The following is a 13,580-nucleotide window of genomic DNA, read 5'->3' on the forward strand; positions in this document are numbered from 1 at the left end:
AAGATGAAACTTTTCAGAAATTTAAAGAATTTTATAAACGCGTAGAAACACAACACAATATCAAAATAAAACAAATAATGACAGATAGGGGATGTGAATTCATGTCTAAGGAATTCTCCCAATGGCTGAAGGACAAAGGAATGTTACATTACACATCTAGCCCATTTTCTGCGTTCCAGAACGGAATTGCAGAGAGGAAGAACTCAACATTACAAACCATGATTAGATGCACATTGGAAGATGCTGGCTTAAGCAAACAATTCTGATCAGAAGCCCTACATTATTCCAATTACACACAGAATAGAACCTGGTCCAGCATTGTAAATAAGACACCATATGAAGTGATGTATAATAGGAAACCAAAATTAGCACACATGCACATATTTGGAGTCACTGCAGACGTACACATACCTAAACAATTAAGAAGAAAGGGAGAAAATGTGTCTAGAAGACTCAGATTTATGGGATATGAGACAGGCACAAAAGGATACAGATTCATTGATAATAATAACAAATTTATAGTTTCCAGAACAGCTGTGTTCCATGAACAGGCCAACTGGTCTAAAATACATCTTAATGAACTATTCCCAAGTAACAACAAAGATACAAAATCCCAAGAGAAAGGGACTATAGAAAAGCAAAATGACAACAAACATAGAAACAAAACCAAAACATGGACAAATAGTCAACACAAAATAAAGACAGATACACTAACAAAAAAGGAAGCAAGATATTTGCATGATAATAATAGTAAACCTGAAAAAACAATTAGAAACACCAGAAACCAAATGCCAAATAAATATAAGGATTATATAATGCATATGGATGGAGAATCAATGACACCTAATACGTATGAGGAAGTGTTAAAACTTCCTCGTAAAGAAAAAGAAAAATGGGAATTAGCAATGAAAAAAGAGATGGAAAGTTTACAAGGATTAAATGTATTTACACCTGCAGTTGCACCAAAGGACAAAACCATTATTGGCACTAGGTGGATATATAAAATTAAAAATTTAGAGGGAGGCAATACTCTATACAAGGCTAGATTAGTTGCACAGGGTTATGCACAGAAATATCCGGAGGACTATACTGACACATACTCCCCCACAGTAAGAACTGAGAGTGTCAAAACAGCTCTAGTTGTAGCATCAACACTCAATCTCGATGTATTCCAATATGACATACAGACTGCGTATTTACACGCAAAACTAGATAAGGAAATATATGTAAGAGCACCTCACAGTCAATACACAAACAAGAATGAGACTTGGTTATTAAACAAGAGTTTATACGGGTTAAAACAATCTGGTAAACGATGGTATGATTGTTTAGTAAAAGTACTTAAAACTATGGATTTCAATGCTACTACTGCTGATAACTGTTTCTTTGTTAAAAAGGGTGATGATTACATAGAATTTGTATTGATCTATGTGGATGACATTTTGTACATAGGTAAACATAAAGAAAGAAGAGAAACATTTGTAACTAAGCTAAATGAACATTTCTCATTGAAATCTTTAGGCAAAGTAAATAAGTATCTTGGTGTTCAAATTAATAAAACTAAAAGAGGATTCAAACTTACTCAGAGAGATAAGATCATAGAACTCTTGAACAAATGCAATCTAAGCGATGCCAAACCCTGTGACACTCCTATGCAGACTGACTTCCTAAGAAATGCAGATGAATCATCCCCTGAATTCAAAGATAATACATTCTACAGGTCTATCATAGGTTCCCTTCTTTACATTTCCAATTGGACTAGACCTGATATCGCTTTACCCCTCAATTTATTGTCCAGACATGTCAGCAAACCAACAATGTACCATTGGGAAGCTGTTAAAAGGATATTAAGATATTTAAAGAATACCTTAGATTTTTGTTTGATATTAGAGCCTAATAATGTTAAGGAGCCAAACCTCACATGTTACGCAGATGCAGATTGGGCTGGAGACACTTCATGCAGAAAAAGTACATCTGGTTATGTATTCCTCCTAAATGATTGTCCAGTTTACTGGTACACTGGCAAACAAGATTTAGTGGCCACTTCAACGACAGAAGCAGAATATGTTTGTTTATCTAAAGCAGCAAATAACCTTGTATGGTTTAATGATTTAATTTCTGATGTTTGGAAAAAAACTGTCTTACCTTTTGTCATGCATGAAGATAATATCGAAATATCTAGATCTGACGCCATTGGACAAAGGTCCAGACATATAGACATAAAATTTAAACATGTGAGACAATTATCTCAGGATGGATTTATTAAAGCGGTGCATTGTGAGACATCAGAACAATTAGCTGACATATTGACAAAGCCTTTGCCATTTAAGCAGCATAAATACTTGACTTCCAAGTTATATGTTTTGTATTGTCCTGAATCTGAATGTAATTGGTGTAGCATACCGAATCGGCATTTAGAGGGGGATTTGTCACATGTAAATGCCTTATTCTCTAATATGTAAATAGTATATGAACGGGATATCAGGGGTTAATTTATTCTTCACTTCTTAATGTATTCATACTTTACCACTCCCATACCTAGCTCCACCCATTGTATATATAAGGAGCTGCACGCACCCATTCCTCGCTTCTATCTGTGAATATTCAGTGAATATAGAATGCCTAGTGTAAATAAAGAGAGATATATTTGAACTTTTAACTCTTACTAGATTTATTGAGTCTGATCCTGAAAATATTGCATCAAAGCCTATCCTATCCTATCCCCCTTCTCTCCCTCAGGCTTGCCCCACAGAAACATCTCCTATCCTATCCCCTTCTCTCCCTCAGCCTTGCCCCACAGAAACCTCCCCTATCCTATCTCCTCTCCCTCAGCCTTGCCCCACAGAAGCCTATCCTATCCTATCCCCTTCTCTCCCTCAGGCGTGCCCCACAGAAGCCTCCCCTATCATATCCCCTTCTCTCCCTCAGCCTTGCCCCTCAGAAGCCTCCTCTATCCTATCCCCTTCTCTCCCTCAGCCTTGCCCCACAGAAGCGTCCCCTATCCTATCCCCTTCTCTCCCTCAGTCTTGTCCCATAAAGCCTTTCCTATCCTATCCCCTGCTTGCTGCTGTGAAAGTAAAACTGAAACTGAAACTCCTCTCCTCTGCTTGTGTTTTGCATTTGAAACAGATTTATTTTCAGGTGGAGAGGGGGAATACAACTCCTTAGCATCAGAGCGTGTTAATAATAATATAAGAAATACTAATGCTCTGATGTTCATTTCAAAAAATCTTTTCTTAGTGACCACCTAGAAGCCAAGAGGAACATACGTGGCAAATTTCAAGTTTGTAGGCTTTACTGTTCTGGAGATTTTGTGATGATGCGTGAATGGTATTTCACTTTTATATATAGAGAGAGAGAGATTATGAAGAGACAGAATATTCAATAGCAGTGTTCCAATGTGCAAGATCAGTTTTATTTTCCCAACCATGGTTTCTGAAAGCAAGCTTTAACTAGAAAGTCCTGATGAAAAAACTTGTAATAAAAGCAAATATCATAAGAAATATCAGGTTATTGCATATTGCATATTGCAAGGAAATGCTTCTAAAGAAACCAAGTATATTAGAGAACCTGAAGGAGCAGTTATTTCCTGTGAGTAATAAACCACTACATAAATTACACAGATGTAACTGTCTGCAGTAAGATTGCTGTCCTTTTATTTATGATCAGTTCTGTCTCTGACACTTTCACTTAAGAGTAATCTCTTGATTCCAGCTTCTAAAAAACTACCCCAACTAAATAGTTTTACAGAGATTTTGGAGAATAACATAGTGGATCCCATATAGTGGATCATTATATTTGATAAGCCACATGCTTACCAAAATCTTCACAGTGGTTTTTAGAAAAGAATTGATACTTGAAAATTTCCATAGTTGTGGCCAACATTATTTTGAACTTAGCATAAATACTTTTTATGATTGTGCAATCAAAAAGCATTTTTCATGACCTTAGAATCCAAACTAAAAAATAGACAGAATATGGTTTCTAAATTATATTAATTCCTAGCTATCTAAATTTTTAAATATCAAAGCTAACGTCTTGGACCTTTTCATAACAGATAATTTTAAGTCTGCCATTGATCTATTTTTATTAGTATTATTATTATTATCTCATGGTCAAGAAATGGATCACTGTATTCTGCATTAATTGGAGCTTTCAACTCATGACAAAGACACAGCATTGTACTGAACCTGAGGTTATGGCATAGATTGATCAGTATACTTGATTCAGACAAAAGATATTACAGTCATGTCGTAAGATCCACTAATTAACATGTTTTGTTTTTAGATATAAATCAGAATCTTTTCTAAAAATTATTCAAGGAAACATGCAACTCTAAGAAGCAAAATTAACAAACATTGTCTCACTTGGATTTAGCAGTTCATTCATACTAAGCATTATATTAATGACAGGAGAACTATCCTGAAGTAGAAGAAAATAGAAATTGCGAACATAGAGGGCTATTTGTACAGGAACATGGAAACAAAATGTTTCAAAATAAATACCTGCACATCTCTAACTACTGAAAATTCAGTGATGCTTGATGTGATCTCAGAGCAAAGTGGCATTCAGGCCTCTTGCCAATATTGTTCAGGTGAAAAGCTGAACTAAGTGCCCCTATTTAATTCTGTTTAAATAATTGCAATTCAAATATCTGCATAAAGTTTTATTAAATAGTCATTTTACTCTACGTAAGTAAACTTAAGTATAAAAAGATTATTTCAGAACCTGGAAAGTATCAATAACTCAGATTTAAAAATTCAGAGTCCTTATAAACTACAACATTACTGTGATGTATATAAAAGGTCATGATATTCTCACAGTCTGAACAAGATTCATGAGACATTTATTTATTAATCCAAAAATATTCCTGTGACTGCAGGAATTAGTGATAGTTTATTATGATGGCAGCACTATTTTCAGTTTCTGATTTGTCCCAGATTTTACCTTATGTAAAATCAGGACTGTTAGGAAATGGTTATTGCCTAATTGGTTGGCCAGGAATATATAAGCCAACATTGTATGTTTGTATTATGTGAATGTATTATGTAGCTTTAAGAACTGTGCTGAGTCATTCTGCATCCTGATTGGCTGAGCTCTGTAGCCAATGTATTTAAGGAGAGTTAAATTATGATTAGTGTGGACACTACACCATTTTTACCTGCTGCTACACTGTAACTCTTTTTGATCTCTCTCTATGGTCAATTGATTGATCATGATTATTTATTTACTGCTTTCTGATATTTATTGAACTGTTTTTATATTGTTCCTGATTGTTCCTTGTATTTTTCTACAAACTGGTAAGAAGATTTTATATCCCTGGATTGATCTTATATTGCACTTTATATGGCTAAGACTTGGATTGTTAAAGGACTATGATTTTGATTTTCCCTAAAAGTAAAATACTATAAAACCCAGTTTGTCTGTATGTTATTCAGAAATACTCTCTAAACATTTCCGTGCGTAAAACTCTAACGGTACTCTGCTTTATAAACCACAACTTCAGGTGTAACTCAACAATATCCTTATCAAGCACTTTACATAAGGATAAAGTGACCAGATTTTAACATTGGTAAAGAGGGACATTGTGGGCGTGGCTTATTTTGTGGGCGTGGCTAGCTGGTCATGTGACTGGGTGGGCATGGCTAGCTGGTCATGTGACAGGGTGGCCATGGCTATGTGTATAGGGTAAGGTGAACAGATTTTAACATTGGTAAGGACACCATTGTGGGCATGACTTATTGTGTGGGCGTGGCTTGGAGGTCATGTGACTGGGTGGGCGTGGCTAGCTGGTCATGTGACCGGGTGGCCATGGCTATGTGTATAGGGACTACTCAGAGGGGTGAAAAGTCATTTCTGACAGGTCCTCACACTTTTGACTGGTCCTCACACTTATGACCATCCTCACATTTATGCCCATGCAGCATTCTTAACAAACATGTCACTCATTTCACAACTGCTTCTCTTCACCATGATGACAAGATAGGGCAAAAATGTAAAATGTGAGGACAGTCGTAAGTTCGAGGACTGGTCAAAAGTGTGAGGACCAGTCAAAAATAACTTTTTCAGCCCTCTGAGTAGTCCATATGCACAAAAGGACTAACCAGAGGGCTGAAAAAAGTCATTTCTGACAGGTCCTCGCACTTTTGACTGGTCCTCACACTTATGACCATCCTCACATTTATGCCCATGCAGCATTCTTAACAACCATGTCACTCATTTCACAACTGCTTCTCTTCACCATGATGACAAGATAGGGCAAAAATGTAAAATGTGAGGACAGTCATAAGTTCGAGGACTGGTCAAAAGTGTGAGGACCAGTCAAAAATAACTTTTTCAGCCCTCTGAGTAGTCCATATGCATTAAAGGATACAGCAATAGAGAAGGATGAAGGAATGGAAATTAGAGTAGGAGTGAGGGTAAGAGAGGGAGGAAGAGAGGAGGAGAAGGAGAAAGGAAGAGGAAGTAGGGAGGAGAAAAAGAGGGTGGGGGAAGAGAAAGTAAGAAGGAAAGAAAAGAGAGTGGTGGTAGGTTTTAGGAGAAAGATTGCTGTACAATAAAAAAGATGAAAGGGAAGAAAGCCAACCCCAAGCAAATATAAAGATATTAAGATTAAGAATGAATTGTTAAACTTTAAAGAATAAAAGAGAACAAATATGAATAAATAGCAATAATTAGAAACACACATACAAACATTTTCTTTGAACAGAATATTTGGCTGGTTCACAAATTTAAACAGCGTTTAGTCATTTCAATTAAATTTACAATTTCTATATTTCCTTTTTGCCATATTTATTCCTCATCTATTTTTTTAAAAAAACAATATTACCCTTCATCCTCATCTCTAATCTTAATCAAATTCAATTTTTCCCTTCTATTATATTATACCCCTTCCCATTGTCATCTATTTTTATATCCATCCTCACATTGGTTAATTATGTAATTATGTAATACAGTTGTTTAATACAAATTCAACATTTTAATATAAATCAATTAGTTATATAACTATCTTTTTTGTATATTAATCAATATGAACATGAATATTCCAATTATTTCCATGCAATCCAATTTCTTACAAATCAATTAATTATATTTACCAATAATAATAAACCAAATAATTTCCCCCATATATTCCTCCAAACCACAACTTAACCATTTCTGCTTTCAACACAATATACAATTATTAATAGTATCTCAATTATTACAATTCCCTAGTTAAATAGAGCTTTTTTTCTTTTGTGTTTTAAAATCTTGAACTCTCCTCTTTTGCCCAAAATTTCCCATTGTTTGCAGTTTTGTACCTACCTTTTTTGGTGAGGAAAAAGAAAAAGAAAAAGAAAAAGAAAAAGAAAGAAATCTCTCTCTGCCTCATTTTGTCACGTTGCAGCTTTACTTTCGCTTTTGCCTTTGTTTTCAGCATAGCTAGGGGGAAAAAAATCTGCTCCAGGAACTTTTTGCAGCTTTTTGCAGCTTTTTGCAGCTAATTAACCTAGCAGAAGCTGTTAACAGGGGCTGTTTTTTCTATTTTTGCAGGCATGGGTCTACTCATTTTTTTTTAACACTGATCAGCTGTAGGTCGGCCCTTTGAAGCCCCGCGGCAAGAGTTTAAACAGTTTTTTTTCCCTCTAGCCATCAGCAGGGATTCAGGAGGCAGCCGGGACTCAGGAGGCAGAATGAAAAATCAGGAGTTTTTTAAAACGCCGCGGGACGCGGGACAAATTGCTCAAAAACGGGACTGTCCCGCCAAAAGCGGGACGTCTGGTCACCTTACATAAGGATCGCATATTACTATCAATACCAGGACAAGACAGGAGGTTTGTATAAATAAAAGGAACCAGCCTTGGCAAAATTTTCTAATGTGTTTCCAGACAATAAGACTGGGTCTTATTTTCTTTTGGGCCCCAAAATTAGTACTGAGGCTTATTTTGGGGAGATGCTGAGGCAGGGGGTGGGGCAGGATGGGGCTGGCACCATACCGCAGGCCCCGCGTGTTCACCGCCTGCTGTGTGAAAAAGACAAAATGAAAGACAAAGCAGGCAGGGTGTGGGAAAAGGTCCATCCAGGAAAAAGAAAACAGAAAGGCACAAAGAGTCAGGCAAAAAGTCATACCCTTCATGCCCGCCGGGTCACTTCACTCTTCCAGAGAGAAGCCAAAGTTTCGATCCTGCTTCTGGGGTGGAGCGCAGAGTGGGCCACACAGACAGCCTGCCCTGAGGAGCACAGGCTGGAAAGCAAGTGGCAAGGGCTCCAGGCACTAAAACGGGGCCGTCTCTCTTCAGCAGCTGCCCAGGCCCACAGAAGGGCAAGGCTGACATTGGTACTGAAATGCAGTGGCAGAGGTGCTGGCCTCCAGAGCTGCAGGCCTCCAGAGCTGCTTCCATTGAAATGGCAAATGGGGACCAGGCAGCGTGAAGTGGTGCCACAGGACCAAAGCAGAAGGTGAAGGAGGAGGCAGCAGCTGCTGCCAGACACTGACCTGCGGGGTGGGGCGGGGGCAGTGGGGACAAGAAAACCGCTCCAGCAGCAGATGTGGCTGATGCACAGCAGTGATGGAGGCCTTTCGCCGTCACTTTCCCCTGGAAACAGCAGAGTAAGGGGACCGAGCTTCTCCCACCCATCCTCCGTAACAGGGGTGTCAAACTCAAGGCCCATGGGCTGAATCTGGCCCATGAGGTGCTTAGATCTGGCCACACTAGGGCCTCTGCAGTGAAAACAGAGCCCAGGCGGGCTGTGCACAGCCTCCCTGAGCTCTGTTTTCGCTGGCAGAGGGCTGCAGGAGGCCATCACGGGCAAAAACAGGGCCTGGGGGGCCCATGCGCAGCCTCCCTAAGCTCCGTTTTCACTGGCAGAAGACTAGCAAAACAAAAGCAAAGCAAAAGGAGAAATGTTTCCCCTTCTGCATTTGAGCATCCAAGAAGGAACAGAAAACGAGAAGAGGAAAGACAACAAAAAAGAAAGAAAGATGGGAAGTGAGCAAGGAAGGAAAAGGAAAGAGGTGAAGGAAGAAGGAAGGAAGGAAGGAAGGAAGGAAGGAAGGAAGGAAGGAAGGAAGGAAGGAAGGAAGGAAGGAAGGTTATAATGAGAGGGAGGGAGGGTCTGGGGAAGTCCTGCCTTAGCACTTGGCCACCACAGGTGCCCCTGACACAAGCGATGTCAAGCTGGCCATGCCCACCCTCGCCACACCCATCCTGGCCCCCACACATACCTGAAGTCAAACACAACCCTGATGCAGCTCTCAATAAAATCGAGTTTGACACCTGTGCTCCATAGCATGGCATCCGGCTCAGGAAGGGAGTGAAAGAGAAGAGGCAGGCAGCCAGGTCATTCAATGGGCAGAGGGAGGTTCCAGTAGCCTGGCTGTGGGGGCCTTGAGGTACATGAGACCAGAGCGAATGTGGAAGCTCCCCCTGCCACTTGCCTCACCTCACCTTACCTCGTGGCGGTACCAAATGCCCTCCTGCCCCGTTGTGACCGTGAGCAACCAGACGGTGGGACAGAGTGGGTGGGGTCTTAACTAGAGCTTATTTTTAGGGGGGGTCTTATTATTGGGGAAAACGGTGATTTAAAAAAACTTTAAAAACAACTACCAATCAGCACAATGAGATTTTTTATGGATCTAAAGGGAAAGGGGAGAAATGTCTTAATTGGCCCAATGTAGTGTTTCCACTATACGTTGCATGAATTTAAATAACATACAAGTTTTTAAAAGTATGAAAGATATTCAGGAGCATTATTGTATACTATTTTCTATACGTCCTACTCAAAAGTAACTTTTTTTCTTTTTCTACTGATTATTTATTTACACAATATTTTGCCCATCCCAATCATAACTGGACGCTCAGCAAAATATTCTATATTTGTTTCATGCTTAAACATATGAAGAATACATGCAATGAGAACATTAAAATATTTATATAAATTGCAACAAAAATACTAGGACTTTTCTGTTCTTTCTGATAACCACTCTGAAGTTTTCAAGGCCATCCAAAGCTATAATTCTGTGCTGATCCTATGTTGTGTTTTCTTTCATAACTGAATCAAAGTGCCTTTTTCCATCCAAATACAACATAGATTCTGAAAGAAAAGCACAAATGTCAAGTTTCATAATCAGTTGGATGCTCAAGACTTTTTTATTTTTCACAATTTTCTTTAAATATTAATTTTCTTAATTTTTTAAGCCTGCTCTTTCCAGATAGATAAAACAAGTGTTTCTGTGTTTATAATAATAATAATAATAATAATAATAATAATAATAATAATAATGATAATGATAATGATAATGATAATGATAATGATAATGATAATGATAATAATAATAATAATAATAATAATAATAATAATAATAATAATAATAATTTTATTTCTATACCGCCCTCCTCCCGAAGGTCTCAGGGCGGTGTACAGCCTATTTAAAAACGCAAAACAAAACAATTAAAAATTTAAAATCATTAAATAGATTAGGCTCAAATTAAAATCCCAGAAATTTAAAATACCCCAATTTAAAATTATTATGTTGATAGCCCGGCCTGGCGGAACAACAGGGTCTTCAGTGCGCAGCGAAACACCCGGAGGTCGGAGATCTTACGTATTTCCGGGGGCAGTTCATTCCACAGGGCTGGGGCTCCCACAGAGAAGGCCCTCCCCCTGGGTGTTGCCAGCCGACATAACTTGGTCGATGGCACCCTGAGGAGACCCTCCCTGTGGGAGCGGACTGGTCGGTGGGAGGCTATTGGTGGCAGAAGTCGGTCTATGCCATGGAGCGCTTTAAAGGTGGTAACCAACACCTTGAATCGCACCCGGAAGACCACTGGGAGCCACAAGAATGCTTAATTAGTTCTTTAATTTAAAATAATTTGTTTAATACAAATTGAAGAAACTGAAGATCAATGCTAATAGAGGACATGACAGATAAAATACTGAAAGTAATCTGAAAACTGATGGCATAGATTAGTATATTATAGCACCAGATAAATGAAGCTATGAGGGAGAAAAAAACAAGCAGGCTCATATTTCTAAAGGTCACTACTTTTAAATTAATTCATTATAAATTATTTTTTTATTACATAGACAGTGAGATATTGAAATGATTACTCACCACCATATGTCTTGGGAACAACATCTGGTATTTCCTTCTCTATCATAAATGTGAAATGGAAGACATTGGTTGTGTGGTGTACCCTGGTGTCTGGATCATAAACTTCACTATGCACCCGAACCTGGATATTATTTTTTTCAGTATAACAAACCTTTAAAAATTAAAAATTAGGGTCAACTAGGTATTCGGTATAGAATTTCGAAAATGAATAAAGTATGCATGACATTTTATTACAGGTAGTCTTCATCTACAACAATTTGTTCAGCAATAGTTCAAAGTTACAAGGATTGTTTACAACTGGTCATTGAAGTTCCAGCCATCCCAGCGCCCCACTGGTCATGTGATCACAATCTGGACACTTGGCAACTAGTTCACACTTCCAACTGATTGCCAAACTCCTTGCTATTACACCATCTGCAACCAAGGTGCTTTTTCAAGAGGCAACTGAACTTTCTGGTTTTTCTTTGAAGAGGTTTCATTTCTCATCCAAGAAGCTTCTTCAGCTTTGAGTCGATGGTGGGGAATGAGAACAATCAACCAATGGAACAGCTTGCCTTCAGATGTTGTGGGAGCTTCATCACTGGAAGCTTTCAAGAAGAGACTGGACTGCCATTTGTCAGAAATGGTGTAGGATCTCCTGCTTGAGCAGGGGGTTGGACTAGAAGGCCTACAAGATCCCTTCCAACTCTGTTAATCTGTTAATCTGAATGGAAGGATTTGTACTCCATGCAGACAGCTGGTCATTTGCATTCTTTTATTTAGAGAGTAGTTAAAGCCTGGAGGTTTATCTGTGTCATTAGGATCACCTGAATGGTGCAAATGGATGTGGAGCCTTCTTGGAACTGTTGGAAGGACTGTGTTGTAAACTGGAGATAGATGATGAGAGAGGGCTGTTCAATTTTGATACAGATGGCCTCTTTGACCCCTCTTTCCTCTCTGTCCAAAATGTGGATTTTGCTGTCTTCAAAAGCGTGGCCTTTGTTTTTTAAATGCAGATGGACTGCTGAATCTAGTCCTAATAGGTTTGTTCTCCTATGTTGTGTCATGTGTTTATGAAGTGGTTGTCTTGTTTCCCCAATGTACAGATCTGCACATGGCTTGCTGCATTGTACTGCATATACCACATTGCTCAGTTTGTATCTGAGTGTTTTATCCTTGGGGTGGACAAGCTTCTGCCTTAGTTTATTCTTGGGTTTGAAGTGTGCACATATGTTGTGTTGGCTGAAGATCCTCCTTAGCTTTTCTGATATGCCTGTAACATTTGGAATGACGTTGCTTTGTTTATTGTTCTCTTCACTGGCTTTTATAGAGGAGCTCCTGTAGGGTCTTTTGGTGAAGGCCCACTTGGGATAGCCACACATTCTAATCTAAGGGCTTCCTTGATGTGTTTTAGTTCTTTTAGTGAAATGTCTTCAAAGAAAAACCAGAAAGTCCAGTTGCCTCTTGAAAAAGCACTTTTGGGACTACTGTGACCTGGATGACTGAGAATCTCCATAGACACCATCTGCAACCTTCCCTATTGGCTTCCCCAGAAAGTCAATGGAGAAGACATCAGAGAAGGTTGTAAGTTAGTGGGGAATTCTTCCCCACCCTTGTACTCTCTGCCAGCACCTCTGTGCTTGCATTGTGCCAGCCATTTGCACAACCCTGTACCAGTGGTGAAATCTAAAAATTTTCACTACCGGTTCTGTGGGCATGGCTTGGGGAGGGGGGTTTCCTGTGACTGAGTAGGTGTGGCCAACATGACGTCACTCACAGCCATGCCCACTCAGTCACATGACCCCCACCACCAAGCCACGCCTACAGAACCCGGTAGGAAAAAAAAATTTCTATTCTGCCTATTTTCCCCTGTCCCAAGATGCCTGCAGCCACAGCCTCTTTTTTTTGGTGCACCTGGAGGCGCTTCTTGTGCTGAAAGATACAGTGGCTGCAGGCTTCTTGTAGCAAAAGTTACCGAGCCGTTCCACTTCTTAAATGTGCCGCAGCAATCGCCTCCCTGTTCCATGCACTGGCCACGCATGAGCACGTTACCTGCTGCCACTGATGAATGATGAATAAATAAATAAATGGTGTGCGCATGCACAGCTGGCACATGGAACAGGGTGGTGATGGCAGCGGCGCATTTAAGAAGGGGAGCAGATCTGGTTACTTTCACTACAAGAAGCCTGCAGCCTGTGCATCTTTCGGCACAGGAAGCGCCTCCAAGTGCACCGAAAAAAGAGGCTGGTACTGCAGCCATCTCGCAACAAGGGAGGCGAGATGTGGATTGGCAGGGAACCCGGCAGCAACGGCTCAGCCCTGGCTTGCCTTCCCTGGCAGCCAGCTGCAGGAGGAAGGTAAGGACGCATCATGTGACGAAGGGAGAGCGGGCGGCGAGCGGGCAGCAGCTCCGGGGCAAGGCCAGAGCCAGGGAATGATGCATTCCCCGACCCAGTTGAGGCGGATGGCGAGTGGGAAGTGGCTCCGGGTCCTCGGGGAATCACAC

At 39.9% G+C, this 13,580-nt stretch overlaps 1 protein-coding gene across 2 annotated transcripts in view; it reads right to left on the reverse strand.

The window, feature by feature from the left end:
- Positions 1-9,610: 9,610 nt before the first annotated feature.
- The window catches only part of ACOT9 (acyl-CoA thioesterase 9), a 77,317-nt gene continuing 73,347 nt past the window's right edge, over positions 9,611-13,580 (reverse strand). For both annotated transcript variants that reach the window (XM_070944070.1, XM_070944069.1), the window contains 2 exons: positions 11,096-11,246; positions 9,611-10,074 (listed from right to left, as the gene is read on the reverse strand). In XM_070944070.1, coding sequence (XP_070800171.1) covers positions 10,010-10,074; positions 11,096-11,246 — 216 coding nt within the window. In that variant the 3' untranslated portion in view covers positions 9,611-10,009. The remainder of the gene's footprint in view (positions 10,075-11,095; positions 11,247-13,580) is intronic.

The sequence above is a fragment of the Pituophis catenifer genome, unplaced genomic scaffold (genome assembly GCF_029215685.1).
Source record: "Pituophis catenifer annectens isolate HBS135680 unplaced genomic scaffold, rPitCat1.0.hap2 SCAF_4, whole genome shotgun sequence".
Lineage (NCBI taxonomy): Eukaryota > Metazoa > Chordata > Lepidosauria > Squamata > Colubridae > Pituophis > Pituophis catenifer.